The following is a 14,557-nucleotide window of genomic DNA, read 5'->3' on the forward strand; positions in this document are numbered from 1 at the left end:
TGGATCCTTGTAGGCAGAAGGAGACATTTGAAGCAGCCAGTCACATTGTGGGAGATGACTCCCTAGCCCTGGTCCGTTTTATGTTGCTAACAACACAACACCACACTCTAGGTGAGTTAGAAAGAAAGCGGCTGTACTTTTTGCTTGTAATTCTGGGCTAAGGTAAAAAAAAGGGGGGCCATATCTGGTGGTGGACTTCTTGCTGGCCAAGAGACAAAGTGTCATCTGGTAAGAGACAGACAGTACGTGAGACCTAGACTCAGAGGCAGACCCACTCCGGAGACAATCCACTTACCAACTCATGCATCAGCCCATTAATCAAATGAGGAGATCAGTCCATTCCCGAGGGCAGCTGCAATCACCCTGTACAGGCCGCACCTGTTGCTCGCTTACACCCGGAATTGAATGGCAAGACTAAGTTGTGAGGAGACAGACCGTAGTGCCCTGTCTGCCTCTGAGCACCGCACTTCATGGGATGTCTGGCCCACTCTACATTCCTAACCCTTGCTCAAAGCTGCTGTGGTTACGGCAGGCATGCTCTCCCACAAACAGGCAGTTCTTTTCCTCAGGTGCAAGGCTTGCCCATTTCCCTGTTTCTATGAGTCAGGCTCACGCTGCTAACTTCTCTATGAACTGATGATTCTGTCACACCCCTGAGCAGTGGCAGGGTTTTCTTGGGGGGGCATGATTCTTCATTGGGAGACAACTTTACTATTTCTGGTACTGTGATTATTACGTCTGTTTCCCAGCTGGTGTCAAAATACGTTTGTCCTGTGGGACAAGTTTTGAAAGAGCAGCCGATTCTCTTTACAGCCCATCCATCTCTCTAGGACACTTTATTATTTTTAACTACATATGTGTGTGGTTGTCGGTGTAATGATGTGTGTATATGAATGAGTTCAGGTGCCCACGGATGCCCAAAGAGGGTACTGGCTCCCGTGGAGCTGGATCTACAGGCAGCCGTGAGCTTCTCCACGTGGGGCCTGGGAACAGAACCGGGATTCTCTGCAGACACAGGACGGACTGTCAATCACCGAGACATCCCTCTAGTCCAGGCTTAGTTTTCTAACCTGTAAAGTTGAAAGCTAGGTAAAAAGTTAAAATCATCAATATATTTTACTCCTCAACTGATGAATGCTTAATGAAGGGTTTTCTTTGAAACCGTTGGTGGCCTTGCTTAATAAATGGCATCCAGTGCAAGTCGGAGACTCTCATTGTCTTTGCAAAAATGTTAAGAGCATTGTTTTTTTAGGCAGGTAGGGTGGCACGTTCCTGTAATTCCAGCATGTAGGAAGCTAAGGCAGGAAGTCCATGAGTTCAAGGCCAGCCTGAGCTACATAAGAGACACTGTCAATAAATAAGTAAAGTAAAAAGAAAAATACAGTCTTTGATCCTCCATGGCCAATCCCACATTCATGTATTCTGAAGTAAATCCTAGATATCACAGTTTCTCCAGAGATGTTCCTACAGGTAGCACTAAAAGTTTTTTGTCTCCTAATTCTCATGTCTTTATCTGTGTGGGTTGTTGTCTGAATGTATTCCTGTGCACCATGAGCATGTGCCCTCCCCCCCAGGAGGGTAGACAAGGACGTCAGAGCCCCTGGCACTGGAGTTACTGATGGTTTGAGCCACCATGTGAGGGCTGGGAATCAAACTGGAGGAGTCTGGAAGAAGATTTGGTGTTCTTGCCCCTGAGCCATTTCTCCAGCCCCCGAAGTCTTTGTTTTTTAAAGCATTAATATACCATTGCCACACTAAAATATTTCCTTATTATCAAATTCTCACTGGCCACATTTTAATATACCATTGCCACACTAAAACACTTCCTTATTATCAAATTCTCGCTGGCCACATTTTAATATACCATTGTCACCCTAAAACACTTCCTTAGTATCAAATTCTCACTGGCCACATTTCCATTCTGCTCCATCAAGGTCCCCCCACCCCCTCCCCATCCTCCTCTAATTCCACGTCCTAATGAAGGTACCTAGCAGCTGCTCATTGCTGATCTCTTAAATCCTGACTGAAATATCAAAACCACGGGTCCCTTCCTCCCCATCTCTGCACTCTTCCCTGTCACGTGCTTACGGAAACATGACAGTGGATTGTTTTCGTCTTGTAGAGTGTGCACTCGTGTCCCACAGACTACATTCCTGTGGCGGTGCGCACCTCTCTCTTCTCAATTCCCTCTCCCCCGGGAGGCTTTCAAACTTGAGTCTGACTGTTTGCTTTCATCAGTAGTATTTGGTTTTCATCAAGAAATCCACAACAGAACTGGAGTTTTAGGACAAAGCCCATCCTTTAGCATCCAAAGTGGGCTAGGCGTGATCACCCTTCCCAAACACCAGTTAAAGAGGGTGTTGTGTGAGTTGGAACGGATGGGAAGACTCGTATGTGCTGAGAACAGGGATGACTTCCTCCAGGGACTCCAAGTTCCTTTTGGCAGATGGGCATGAGCTTTAGGATTAAATAGCGGAAGGGCAGGGGTCAGGGGTCAGGGGGCAGGGGTCAGGGGCAAGGAGTCCGCATCACTAACAATGCTGGTCAATCATAATTAAGCTGGTGTGGTCCCAAGAGGGGACAGGCTGGTTCTACTACTTGGCATGGGGTCTAGGCTAAACTGTGGTTAATATACCCAATGAGACTCCGCTGAAGAAGACTAATATTCTCTTTGCAAGTGGGTACCAGTCGCAGATAGATGCTTGGGACAGGATGGGAGCTAATGTCCACCTCCCCAGTGCTGGGCATGCGCCTGCTGTCACACTCTCTGTGCTCTGTACAGGCACTAGTCCTGTTGTAACTGGAGGGTATTGTCTCCTTGGAGTCATCCATCCCCTCTGGCTTTTATAGCCTCTCCCCTTCCTCTTCTGCACAGGCCCCTGAGATCTGAGGGGAGGCGTCCAAACCTCAAGTGCAGTTGTGAAGCGTCTGTCACAATGAATGCCTGCTGGACCGGTGGCAAGGTCGGCAGGGGTTGCTACTTAGTTGACATTGGATGCCCGGATCCTTTTGTAAATGAGCAGTTTTAAAATGACTTCTGACGTGCGAGTCACATTAGGTTTTTCATTTCTGTGTTCAGAGTTTCCTTAAGGTAAATATTCAGTTAATAAAATACTTACACGTATGTACCATCCTTTAACGTTGTCTTTAAGTCTGCATATTTGCCTACTGATCATTAGGCGGGAATACAAAGAGATAGCTCAATAAAAGTATAAATGAAAAATGATTGGAATATTATTGTCCCAAGATCTTTCAGTGTAATAGCTGTATGCTTTTTACAATGAGTTCTTTGTGAAATAACCTCATGCACTGCTAAATACACAGCAAAAATTAATAAAACTTAATTACACTAGATATTGGTTACACTGTGAAAATGTGTCACTGTTTATTTTGGTTGGTTTAATAAAAAGCTGCATGGTCAATAGCCAGGCAGAAGAGGTCAGGCGGGAATTCCAGGCAGAGAGGAACCGGGGCTAAATCTAGGCGCATGAAAAGACACCAGTGAGACCCTGGGGAAGTTGGGCATATGAATGGAGGAGAGGTAAAAAGCCATGCGTTGAAGGTAGACTGATAAAACAGAGTGATTTAAGTTGTAAGGCCTGGTGGGACAAGCCTAAGCTAAGCTAGTTAGTACCAAGTCTTCATGTCATCATCGGGAGGCTGGTGGCCAGACAAAGTCTGACAAGAAAGTCCCACTACACCAGACCCACTGAAGATGTTGTCATTTCCTGGTTGTGAACCTCAGTAATGAACCTGTACAGTCTTCAGCTTCTTTACCAGGAGCAAACAATGCACTTTTCCCTGGTGCAGTGCTCTCTGGCCACTGCTTCCAGTGTACGCTGTTTTACTTTAGAAAGGAAGGCACTGTGGTCCTTCCAACAACCACGCACTTTGACTTGCTGTTCCAATAGTGCTCATTAGCTTTGGACGAACCGGTCGTACTCTCCCACTCAATTCCTGCTCAGAAATAGCATTTGTTGTCCTTTGACAACTGGCAGCCATTGGTGGTCACGGTGGCGATTGCTCCGACTCACACGGGGGTTTAACCCTGACCGTGGTCCCGGTATCATGCTGTTAATAATCCACTGAGAAAAATAGCTGCACAAATAAATTCTGAAACCAAGGAGTTAAAAAAAATCTGCTATTTGTGTCTCCAAGTGTAAATCTGAATGCATCTGTGTCCTCTGAGTAGTTCTATTGGAAGGTGTTTTAGGTATGGATAAAGAAATGAATGCAGGATATGCTTCTGAAAATCAAAACTTACATCCGTGTTCTGCCTAAAAGCCTTCCACTGCATAATGATGACAAGTATAAATTCTTCATCCAGGCAGTTAAGCTAGGACATAGTCTAACCATCACCTGTCTCTATACTACTTCTTGCTAAAATTCTGTGCTCCTCGTACTCCAATAAGCGAGTCTCCCATCTTCTGTAGCTGTTCACGTATCTGTTCAGCATACGTTTACTGAGCTGCTCCAGTGATACAGGCACTTTAACAGGCCTTGGGTAAGCAGGAAGGAAGAGTGTCCCCTGCCGTTAAAAGAGTTCAAGGTTCCGTTGAGGATGCAGGCAATGAAAAGGCACATTGTGACACATGCCGTGTGTGAGCAGGGTTTGCACACTGGTGAGAGCCTGGGACAAACGGACAGGAGAGCAGGCTGAGAATGTGGTAGACGCGTGACTGAAAAGGCAAGCCAAGCGGAGGGGAAACCACGTGGAGGTTGCAGATGCCAGAGGGCCAGACAGTTGTCACTGCGGGACAGGGGATGTGTCTCTAGGCAGCAGCTAAGGGTAGAGACGCTGGCAGGACCTGGATCAAAAGTCAGTAGTTCCTTTCCTCCATTTCCCCTTCTCCTGTTCAATTTAAGCCAATAATAATGATAAATCCTCATGTCAGAAAGAAACTAACAAAACACTTGTTGAGGCATCTACCATGAGTCGTGTATTCTTCTAGGTGCCTGGATTACTAAAATCTCTGCTGTCCATGTGCTTACGTTTTAGTAGGTGGGAGTACACAATCAATGATAAACAATAAACTGCAGAAAAAATACTTGAACTTATGGTGAAAATACAGTCGTCAGAGGGGGAAGTGCAGTGGAGGAGGCTGGAGTGATGGGGTCGAGGGTCTGAGAGGCAGGATGGAATCTTCCTAGAAGGGAAGAATGAGGAAAGACCTGAAAAGGGAGTTAGCCCAGCAGAGTCACGGTGAAAGGCAGGAAGGGGTCGAGGGAAGTGTGGCACTAGTTACTCGGTGATGAGGCTAGGGTTCAAATGGCATTTGCAGACTAAAGAGCAGGAGCCGTCTCAGTGTTCTGACCTGCCGACTGGCGTTAGGATGCTGCTCGTTTCCTGCCCGCGTGGTACTGGGGATTGATGCTGTAATAAAACACCACGACCAAGGCTACTTAAGGAAGAGTTTTATTTGGGCTTATGGTTCCAGAGAGAGATAGCAGTCAATAACAATGGGGAATTCAATGGGGGAGCAGCAGGCAGGAAGCGGAGATTATGTCTTTTTACAGAGTACACAAAGCAGGGGCGGGGTCAGGGAGACACTATAGTCTCCACGCTGCCCCAGTGACACACACCAGCGGGGGACCAGATGCCCAAGCTCATGCCTCTTCAGCGCCACCAACCCACTTCTGGTACCAATTCTGTCTCAGTTACTGTGGTAAAAGTAGCTGACCAAAAGCACCTTTCAGAAAAAAAAAGGGTTTATCTGGCTTATGGGTTGCAGGTTGTAGTCAGTCATCAGGGGAGGCCCAGGCAGAAAGCCAAGCAAGAACTTGGAGGCAGGACTGAAGCAGGTGTCATGGCGGAGTGCTGCTTGCTAATTTCCTCTGCCTGCTTTCTCACGAGCCCCAGGGCTCCCTCCAGGGGCAGCGCTGCCCATGATATTCTGGGTCCTCCTTCATCCGTCTAACCTGAGGGGAGCAGGTCCTCAGCTGAGCGTCTCTTCTCCGCAGGGGACTCTGGTCTGTGCCAAATAGACCAACCACAACACTGGCCAAGTGCCTTACCACCAAGGCACACACAGCCCAGGGTACTCAGTCTCTGCGCAGAACACAAGGACTGGAGCAGCCCTACCTGTCAGGACAGGCCGCAGAGCGACAGCCATCTGTCTGGACGCAGCAGAAATGATTCTGAGTCTTGTGAAGTATCCAGATTTTGTAGCAGAATACAAAGGCCTCGGTACATTTTCAGGATGTTATTTCATAGTTTCACACTTCAGGAATATCTCCTAACACTTACCTAGTAGATTATAAATAGTCTTTATAATTATGTAAAAGGGAAGTTCGAAGGGGTCATAAGCCTACAAGAACCCCAATTCAGTAATAAAGGACAGTTACTACTCAAGTTAAGCAAGAACATTGCATTTTGAATCTACCACAAATCTGTTCACCTACTAAGGGACGTAAAATAAGATTCCATACATGACCTAGTAAAAAATGACTAACATTTCAAGTAATACAAAACCTGAACAAAACAAATATTTCTAAGATCCGTATTTTGGCCGGGCGTTGGTGGCGAACGCCTTTAATCCCAGCACATGGGAGGCAGAGGCAGGCAGATCTCTGTGAGTTCGAGGCCAGCCTGGTCTACAAGAGCTAGTTCCAGGACAGCCTCCAAAGCCACAGAGAAACCCTGTCTCGAAAAACAAAAAACAAAACAAAACAAAAAAACAAAACAAACAAACAAACAAAAGATCCGTATTTTGGAAAAACCAAAGCCTTGTAGGGATACTTTTTTTGTTATGAGCATAGCAATCCTATCTTAAATTGGGTGAATATTTTTAAAGTAGATCACCTAGGCTACAGCCCATTTTTAAAGCTCTATGATATGTATATGTGTGTATATATATATATATATAGTCTATCTGTGTGGTACAAAAATAGTTTTTTAATTTATAAAGGTACACGACTAATGTACTTCTAAGAAAATTCACTTGCAGTAAGACCAAAACAAAACATAAAATCCAGCAGCAACAACAAAATCCCCCAACAGAAGGTCTGAGGCGGCCCACCCATGAAGAAGTCAGCTGCGGTGGGGACGAAGGTTCGGGCCCACTATGTGTCAAGTGCTGGTATTGCCTCCTCCAGGGAGGTGAGGCTGTGCAGCTGTGCATATGCCCGGGCGGGGGGCAGGGAGACACAGACCTCAGGATGCTGTATGACTGACAGAACATACCGCAGCCCCAGAAGGTGAGCCTCTGCAAACGGACCCGCATTTTTCCAGTCTGTGCATTGGAAACCACTAAGCTACTCTCTCACCTCACAATCTTCGGACTCAGCAGTGGGCATATTCTGGTTCCGGGTCTTGTTGTGACGCTGCTGGCTAGGGTTTGGAGCCAGTAAGAGGGTGGCACGTGGTTATTTACAGCGCTAGCATGAGGATTAAGGGAGAGTTGGCCGACCGTGGGCTGCTGGCTGGTGTTTCCCAGGCTAGAGCCGTAAGCACGCACACCCACCGACTGAGAACTGTCGCTGCATGGCAGCAGAGGGGGTGTCCAATAAAAATAACATCTGAAATTCAGGGAAGTGATTCCACTTTCTTCAGGACTGTTTCCTTCGGCTTGTTTTCTTCTTTGCTGTCTTGTTTTCTCTCTTCCCCATTATCTTGGCAAGTCTTTGCTAGACATTACTCGGTTGGGGAATTTTGAAAACATTCCCATACCTAAGGCCTCAGTTCTAGATATGCAACTCTGGGATGTTTAGTAGCGACTCGTGTAGTTGTCCTGAGTTAAGGTTGGAAACCTTGATAGTTTTCCATTGGACTAAGCTCATCTACACTCTGGTTCCAGCTCTAGTATTTACCATATTTATAAGTCTCCCGATGTTGGTTTTCAGTTTCCTTTATGATGAGCTTGGGTTAGCGCCTTATAAAAACTCGACTGTAAAACATCTAATTGTGATACGTATCTGATCTGGCTCGCCCAGCTCCAAAGCAGTGACAGTCACCTTGGATTACGGGTCTGGTAGCAGTAATCAGCAGTAACGACGATGTTAAACAAGACATAAGCGAACTTTCCCATTCCCTCCTTCCAGCTACAAAGCACGACAAAAACAATATCGACGTCTCCGCTAAGAAAGCCCAGGAGACATGCAGTGCGGCCGCTCTGCTCCCAGGCCTCTGAAACCCAGTGAGGCGGCTCCTGGGGCGCAAAGGGTGGGGAGGGCTCAGTGCACAGAAACAATGCAGACCCCGAGGCTGTGCTCACCCGCTCGCCTGCACTAAGTGGTGCGAGGGCGGAAGGCCTGGTAGAGGTGCACACAGACAAACACACACGCACACATGCATACACATGCACACACACACACGCACGCCCTAACCTTGCTGTCCCGCACTCACATGCATACACATGCACACACACACGCACACACACACTCACATACACACACATGCATACACATGCACACACACGCGCGCACACTCACATGCATAAACATGCACACATACGATCACGCACTCACATGCATACACATGCACACATACACACGATCACGCACTCACATGCATACACATGCACACACACGCGCGTACACACACTCGCACACACGTGCGCGTACACACACGCGTACACACACTCACATGCATACACATGCACACACACGCGCGCGCACACACACTCACATGCAGACACACATGCATACACATGCACACACACGCGCGCGCGTACACACACACGCGCACACACACTCACATGCATACACATACACACACATGCACACCCTAACCTTGCCGTCCCAAGCACTTGTCTAGAACGCCCTGCACGGGAAGGTGGGGCGATCCGGGTCACCCCCATCTGGCTCGCCCCGCCCCCAGGGACGGCTTCTCCCTGAGCCAGCGCGGGTGGCGGCCCCCTCCCTCCCTCCGGAGCCGGTTTCTTCTGGTCTGACTTCAGAGCCGTCTCCAAGCCCCGGAAACCCGGCTAATGCTCTCCTCTCTCTTCCACACCAGAGCGAAGGGCAGCCGAGGGCCGGACAGTCGAACCCTTGCCCAGCTCGCCGCTCGCCCTCGGGGAGCAGACCTGACCCCCCCGCCCCGCACACCTTCCGGTCGCCCCCTCATCCCTGACTGTGACCTGTGGCCGTCACCGCGTCCTCCCGGCCCCTCAGGTCACCCCCTCCCGGCCCCCCAGTCCCGGACCCGCCCGGGACAGCCGCGGCGAGCACCGTCCCCTCAGGAGCTCCCCGCCCCCACCCGCACCCCCAGACCCGCACCTGGGGCGCTCGCCCGCTCGCCCGGGCCGTCAGCGGGGACTGGGGGCGAGCGTGCTCCCGGCCCGGGCCCCCGGGCGAGCTCTTGCCGAGGGCGAGCGCGCTTGGGTCCCGGCGTCGGCAGCGGCGGCGGCGGGGCGGAGGCTCGCCCGTCCGTCCGTCCGTCCGTCCCGGGGCGGGGCGCCTCGTGCCTCCCGGGGGCTTCTCCTCCCCCGGCGGCGGCCGGGGCTGGGTCCCGGTGAGGCTCCAGGCGGCGGGGCAGCCGCTCGCTCAGTCCCCGGGGAGGAGGGGCCGCCTGACGCCGCCCGTGCCGGGGCGACTTCCCGGGGCTCCCCGGGGCCGGGGGTGGGGTGGGGGCGGGGGGCCGGGCAGCGCTTCCCTCTCGGCTCGCCCGCCCTCCCGCTCGCCCGCTGCCTCCAGTCACCCCACCCTCAGCCGTCCCCGCCACCTTACTCCAGCGCCCTCCCCCGCCGCTCGGCGCACACTCGGCGGCGGGGCCTCCGGCTCCGCGCTCCCGACAACCGAGCGCTCGCCCGCTCGCCCGCTCGCCCTCCCCTCGGCCCCTCCGGGAAGCGGCGGCAGCAGGAGAAACAAGAAGGAACAGTGCCCCGGCGGGCGAGCGGGCGAGCGGGCGAGCGGGCGAGCGGGCGAGCGGGCGAGCGCGCTCCCCAGCCCTCCCCCCCGCCCTCCCCTCCCCCTGCTTCCTTCCTTGGGGGAGGGGGGCCGTCGCCTGGGACTCAAGGCCATCGATTTGTATGTGTTTGTCCCGGCGCCCGAGGCCGCCCGCCGAGCTGCCCCCCTGCTCGCCCAGGGCGGTTCGGCTCCAGCCAACATGTCGGCTCCGCTCGGGCCCCGGGGCCGCCCGGCTCCCACCCCGGCGGCCTCTCAGCCGCCGCCTCCTCCGCCGCCGCCGCCGCCCGAGATGCCGGACCTCAGCCACCTCACGGAGGAGGAGAGGAGGATCATCCTGGCCGTCATGGATCGCCAGCGGAAGGAGGAGGAGAAGGAGCAGTCGGTGCTCAAGTAAGGACCGTGGGCTCCGTCTTCCCGCCCTCCGCCCCCCGCGCTCGCCCGCTCGCCCGCTCGCCCGCCCGGGTGGCTCGCCCCAGGTGTCAGCCCCGCGCCGGGCGGGGTGAGGGCGGCGAGCTCCGGGGAGGCGTCCTTGTCCCCCGACCCCCGCGGGCGGGCCCCGGGGCGAGGCCGAACCCGGCTCCCCGCCGCCCCGGTCCCCTCCCGCCGCCCCCGGAGCCGAGCGGAGCCGCTGACGGGGGCACCGGATCCAATATGGCCGAGCACAGGTGCAGCCGGCGGCCGGGGCCGGCGCCCAGGCCCGGTGCGAGCATCGCCGCCGCCGCCGCCGCCCCTCGTCCCGCGCCCGCCCAGCCCGGCTCGGCCCTCGGCTCCCCGGGGACCAGGCGGCCGCCCAGACCCGCGGCGGCGGCGGCGGCGGGCAGGGAGGAGGCGGCGGGCAGGGGCCTCGGCGCGGTCGGTGGCGTCTCGGGTGGGTGTGCGGCCGCCGCCATCTTCCGGCCCCTCCCCCTCGGCGGGTGCGAGCATCCCGGGGCGAGCGTCCCGCACCCCGCACAACCCAGGGCGAGCATCCCGGGGCGAGCACCCCGCAACCCCGGGGCGAGCATCCCGGGGCGAGCATCCCGGGGCGAGCATCCCGCACCCCGCAACCCCGGGGCGAGCAACCCGGGGCGAGCATCCCGGGGCGAGCATCCCGCACCCCGCAACCCCGGGGCGAGCATCCCGGGGCGAGCATCCCAGGGCGAGCACCCCGGGGCGAGCATCCCGCACCCGGTTTGCAACTCGTGAGTCTGGCGATCGACCCCGGGGAGGCTCGGCTTCCCGCCGCCGCCGCCGCCGCCCGGTCGCTCCCCGCCTGGCCGGAGAAGTTGTACTATGTTTGCTCGCCGCCCGCCCGGGGGAAGCCGGCGGGCGAGCGGGCGAGCGGCGGCCCGGGGTAGAGGCGGCGGCTTCAGCACCACGGAGCTGTCCACGGCGAGCCGCCCCGGCCCAGATTGGTTTTTCCCGTGGCGAAGGTGTGACGCTCTCCTCCGGGGATGGCAGTCGCTCCCGGCGAGCCCTCGCCCGCCCATGCTCATCCCAGCCGCCCGCTCTCCCCTTCCCCGAGTTACTCTCGGTGAGATCAGCCTGCGTGCGCCCGAGAGCCGCGGGTGCCAAGTGCGCTTTCCTCCCTCAGTCTCCATAGAAACTCAGGGTCAGACGCGCCGACTGCCTTCCTCTGTGAGAGGGAAGAAGCAGCGCGCGGGCCTGCCTCCAGCTGGTTTGGAAACAGGTTGTTGGACCCAGTGTCCTTCATTTCACACATGGAACACACGCTTCGTCCGCACGTGCATTTCCCCGTATCCAACTGGAGTGCATTTTCCATAGCCTATGTTTGCAAACTTGGGTCAGGTGGGCGTGTGTGTCAGGAAAACACGCAGCTTCTCACAAAATAATGCATAAGAGAGCGAATGCATCCCTGACGTAGTCACTGAAATTAAATTAGGAATTGCTTCTTCAAAACTAACTTTTAGGTGTGAGCACTTACTAGGTAGGGATTTGACTTATTGGCGGACATAGGCAAACGCTAAGTGATTTAATCATCAGCTTGAACTATGGAATACTGAAGATGGTTTTAAAAGCGTTTTGAGCATACTCAGAACTTAGCTCCGCTTTAATGCGCATGCCAACAGTGCTAAACTTTTGATCATGATAATTTTATATCCAGGTATATGAATCTATATTTCTTAATATAGTCGTTACAATTTAGTGTTGCCAAAATGATGCTCAGATAAAATACGACTTTATTTCCTTGATCCATATATTTAAATGGAAGTGGGTTTTTATTTATAGTAAATTAAGTCAGTGTTTATTGCCTAGTTAATTTTATATAGTTCTATATTTACTGTTTCAGTATATGGACATTTAATAGAATGCTTGATTGCTGAATTAAAAATTGCTCAACGAACAGTGTATTTTATTGGATAGACGTTATTAATAGGTTTTCAGGTCGACTATATATGTGTACATACTTTGTAAATACATATGCTTGTCCATTTATTTCACGTTATTTAGGTAGGCACACTCTCTAAACATATCCATATAATAAGTGAAATCACATCAGTGAAAAATATAGATTCAGACTGAAGTACTTATTTCATAGTTTTTTGTTTTGTTTCGAGACAGGGTTTCTCTGTATTGTTTTAGAGGCTGTCCTAGAACTTGCTCTGTAGATCAGGCTGGTCTCGAACTCACAGAGATCCGCCTGCCTCTGCCTCCTGAGTGCTGGGATTAAAGGCATGTGCCACCAACGCCTGGCTTTATTTCATAGTTTAAAATGTTCTTTAGAATACTTTTGAAATGAGACTAGACAACAAAACTGAGAATAAACTTTATAATAGAATTACTATAGTGAGAGGCAATCATTTAGAAGAACTGGGCCATTTATGAAAGAAAACATATGTTCCTGGTCTTAGGTGTCAAATAACAAATGTGCTATGTAGGGAAAATAATGCTGATAGTTGTGACTGCTCTTTCCCTTGAAGTTTTGGGCATCTGTCAGCTCATGGATAAACAGTCTTTTATTTCTTGGTAGTGTTATCATTTAACTGCATGCTAGCATCTTTTCTGAGAGAAGGTTATAGGCACAGAGAAATACACCAAAAGCCAAGTTTATGTCTGATGTTTTTAAACTATGACATCAATAAATTTGATGTGTGAAGCAGTTGAAAACTAGATAAAAATACTCTGTGGTCTCTGAGTTTCATTATCCATAAGGGCATGGCAAGATAATGTGCCGGACTCCAAGAAGAATGTATTAAAACTTGTAGTCCTGTCTTTGTTTGGAAACAGGAAAAGACTAAGCCCCATTAGTACTTAGTATGGATTGGCTAATGCTAAGATGCATACAGTTTATGAGTAAATGCATTCATTAAAAGCTCATGCCTGAAATGTTTTCAGTGTGAAGGGTGAGCCATCAAAACAGGTTGAGGCCACTACAGTAAACTCTCTTTTTAGGAGCCTGAGCAATTAAAAATGATTCGCACGTCATTGTTAGTGATTTCTTCAAGGCCCAGCTGTACATACACATACTGCGGAAGCCTTCTGTCTATCAAACTGTGCTGTCTCGCCTGTGAGCTGCTGTCGTTTTCAACGCGTTTTTCATCTCGCTAGCCCCCTGATTAGTGACTGAACCAAAACTAAACAAAAGCCCTGACATGAATTCCTTCAGCAGTTCCAGTGTCGAGTCTCAAGAGGAGTCACTATTTTGTTGTTTTGGTTTATAGCATCCTTAACACATAATGGGTACCTAGTAAGTAATGTTGAACTGGCTTAAAGTGCAGATGGGTTACATCATTCATTCTGGGGGGAAATAGTGACTGTTAGATTCCTGTTATCTTTGCTTTTATTTTTGTGTGATTTAAATTTTTTTTTAAAAAGCAGCTGTCAAGAAGGCAAAGCCAGTTGACATTCAGATAGAAAGGTTTCAGTCAGTGTCTTGATGTTTGTTAAGTGCCCAACATCGTCATTCATACAAAGTGGTTTGAACACAGAAATGAGTTTCTCCTCCCTTCCTTTCACCCTACTGTTTTTTTTCCTTCTTGACCTCCCCCTCCCTTCTTTTTTCACCCATTGAATAGTGTCTTTCTGTGTAGCCCAGGTTGGCCCTCTGCCTTCCCAATCCCCGGGGCTAGGCTCATAGGCATTGTGTTATCACGCCTAGCTGTTTATGATGTTTGGGAGACGTGTATTCCAATATGTCTTCATTTTCTGCTTTGATTGTTGTTAGGACAACTTGCAGCTGGGCGGTGGTGGCACACGCCTTTAACCCCAGCACTCGGGAGGCAGAGGCAGGCGGATCTCTGTGAGTTCGAGGCCAGGCTGGACCGATAGCCTCCAAAACAATACAGAGAAACCCTGTCTCGTAAAAACCAATAAATAAATAAATAAATAAATAATAAAAAAATTAAAAAAGGACAACTTGCTTCACGAATAAAGAGAATAAAGTAAATTCATGATAGATTAAATTAGCAAGTACATATTGTATACATGTATGAGTAGTTCTAAATGTTTTATGTATAAATGTAGTTTATTTATTTATGTTTGAGACAGGGTGTCCCTGTGTAGCCCTAGCTTGCTTGGAACTCGCTCTGTAGACCAGGCTGGCCTCAAACTCACAGAGATCTGCCTGCCTCTGCTACCCAAGTGTTGAGATTAAAGGTGTGTGCTACCATGCCTGGGTAAATTTTTTATTTTATTTTGGGACAGAGTCTTTCTGTATAGCCCTAGCTGTCCTGGAATTCAGTATGTAGACCAGGCTGTCCTCAAACTCATA

General features: G+C 51.1%; 1 protein-coding gene and 1 long non-coding RNA gene across 40 annotated transcripts in view; one reads left to right on the top strand and one right to left on the bottom strand.

The window, feature by feature from the left end:
* Positions 1–5,400: 5,400 nt before the first annotated feature.
* Positions 5,401–6,594, bottom strand: LOC121133670. The gene is made up of 2 exons (XR_005870626.1): positions 6,083–6,594; positions 5,401–5,972 (listed from the first exon to the last, which is right to left on the bottom strand). It is a non-coding gene; the product is annotated as an uncharacterized LOC121133670 (long non-coding RNA).
* A 3,323-nt stretch (positions 6,595–9,917) lies between these two features.
* The window catches only part of Rims2 (regulating synaptic membrane exocytosis 2), a 394,972-nt gene continuing 390,332 nt past the window's right edge, over positions 9,918–14,557 (top strand). For 11 of the 39 annotated variants that reach the window (XM_040730513.1, XM_040730518.1, XM_040730512.1 and 8 more), the window contains exon 1: positions 9,919–10,236. In XM_040730513.1, coding sequence (XP_040586447.1) covers positions 10,046–10,236 — 191 coding nt within the window. In that variant the 5' untranslated portion in view covers positions 9,919–10,045. Of the gene's footprint in view, positions 10,237–14,557 lie in introns of all 39 variants that reach the window. The other 28 variants (XM_040730519.1, XM_040730523.1, XM_040730531.1 and 25 more) reach the window with 6 other exon arrangements.

Source organism: Mesocricetus auratus, unplaced genomic scaffold, assembly GCF_017639785.1.
Source record: "Mesocricetus auratus isolate SY011 unplaced genomic scaffold, BCM_Maur_2.0 Super-Scaffold_100023, whole genome shotgun sequence".
In the NCBI taxonomy this organism is placed as follows: domain Eukaryota; kingdom Metazoa; phylum Chordata; class Mammalia; order Rodentia; family Cricetidae; genus Mesocricetus; species Mesocricetus auratus.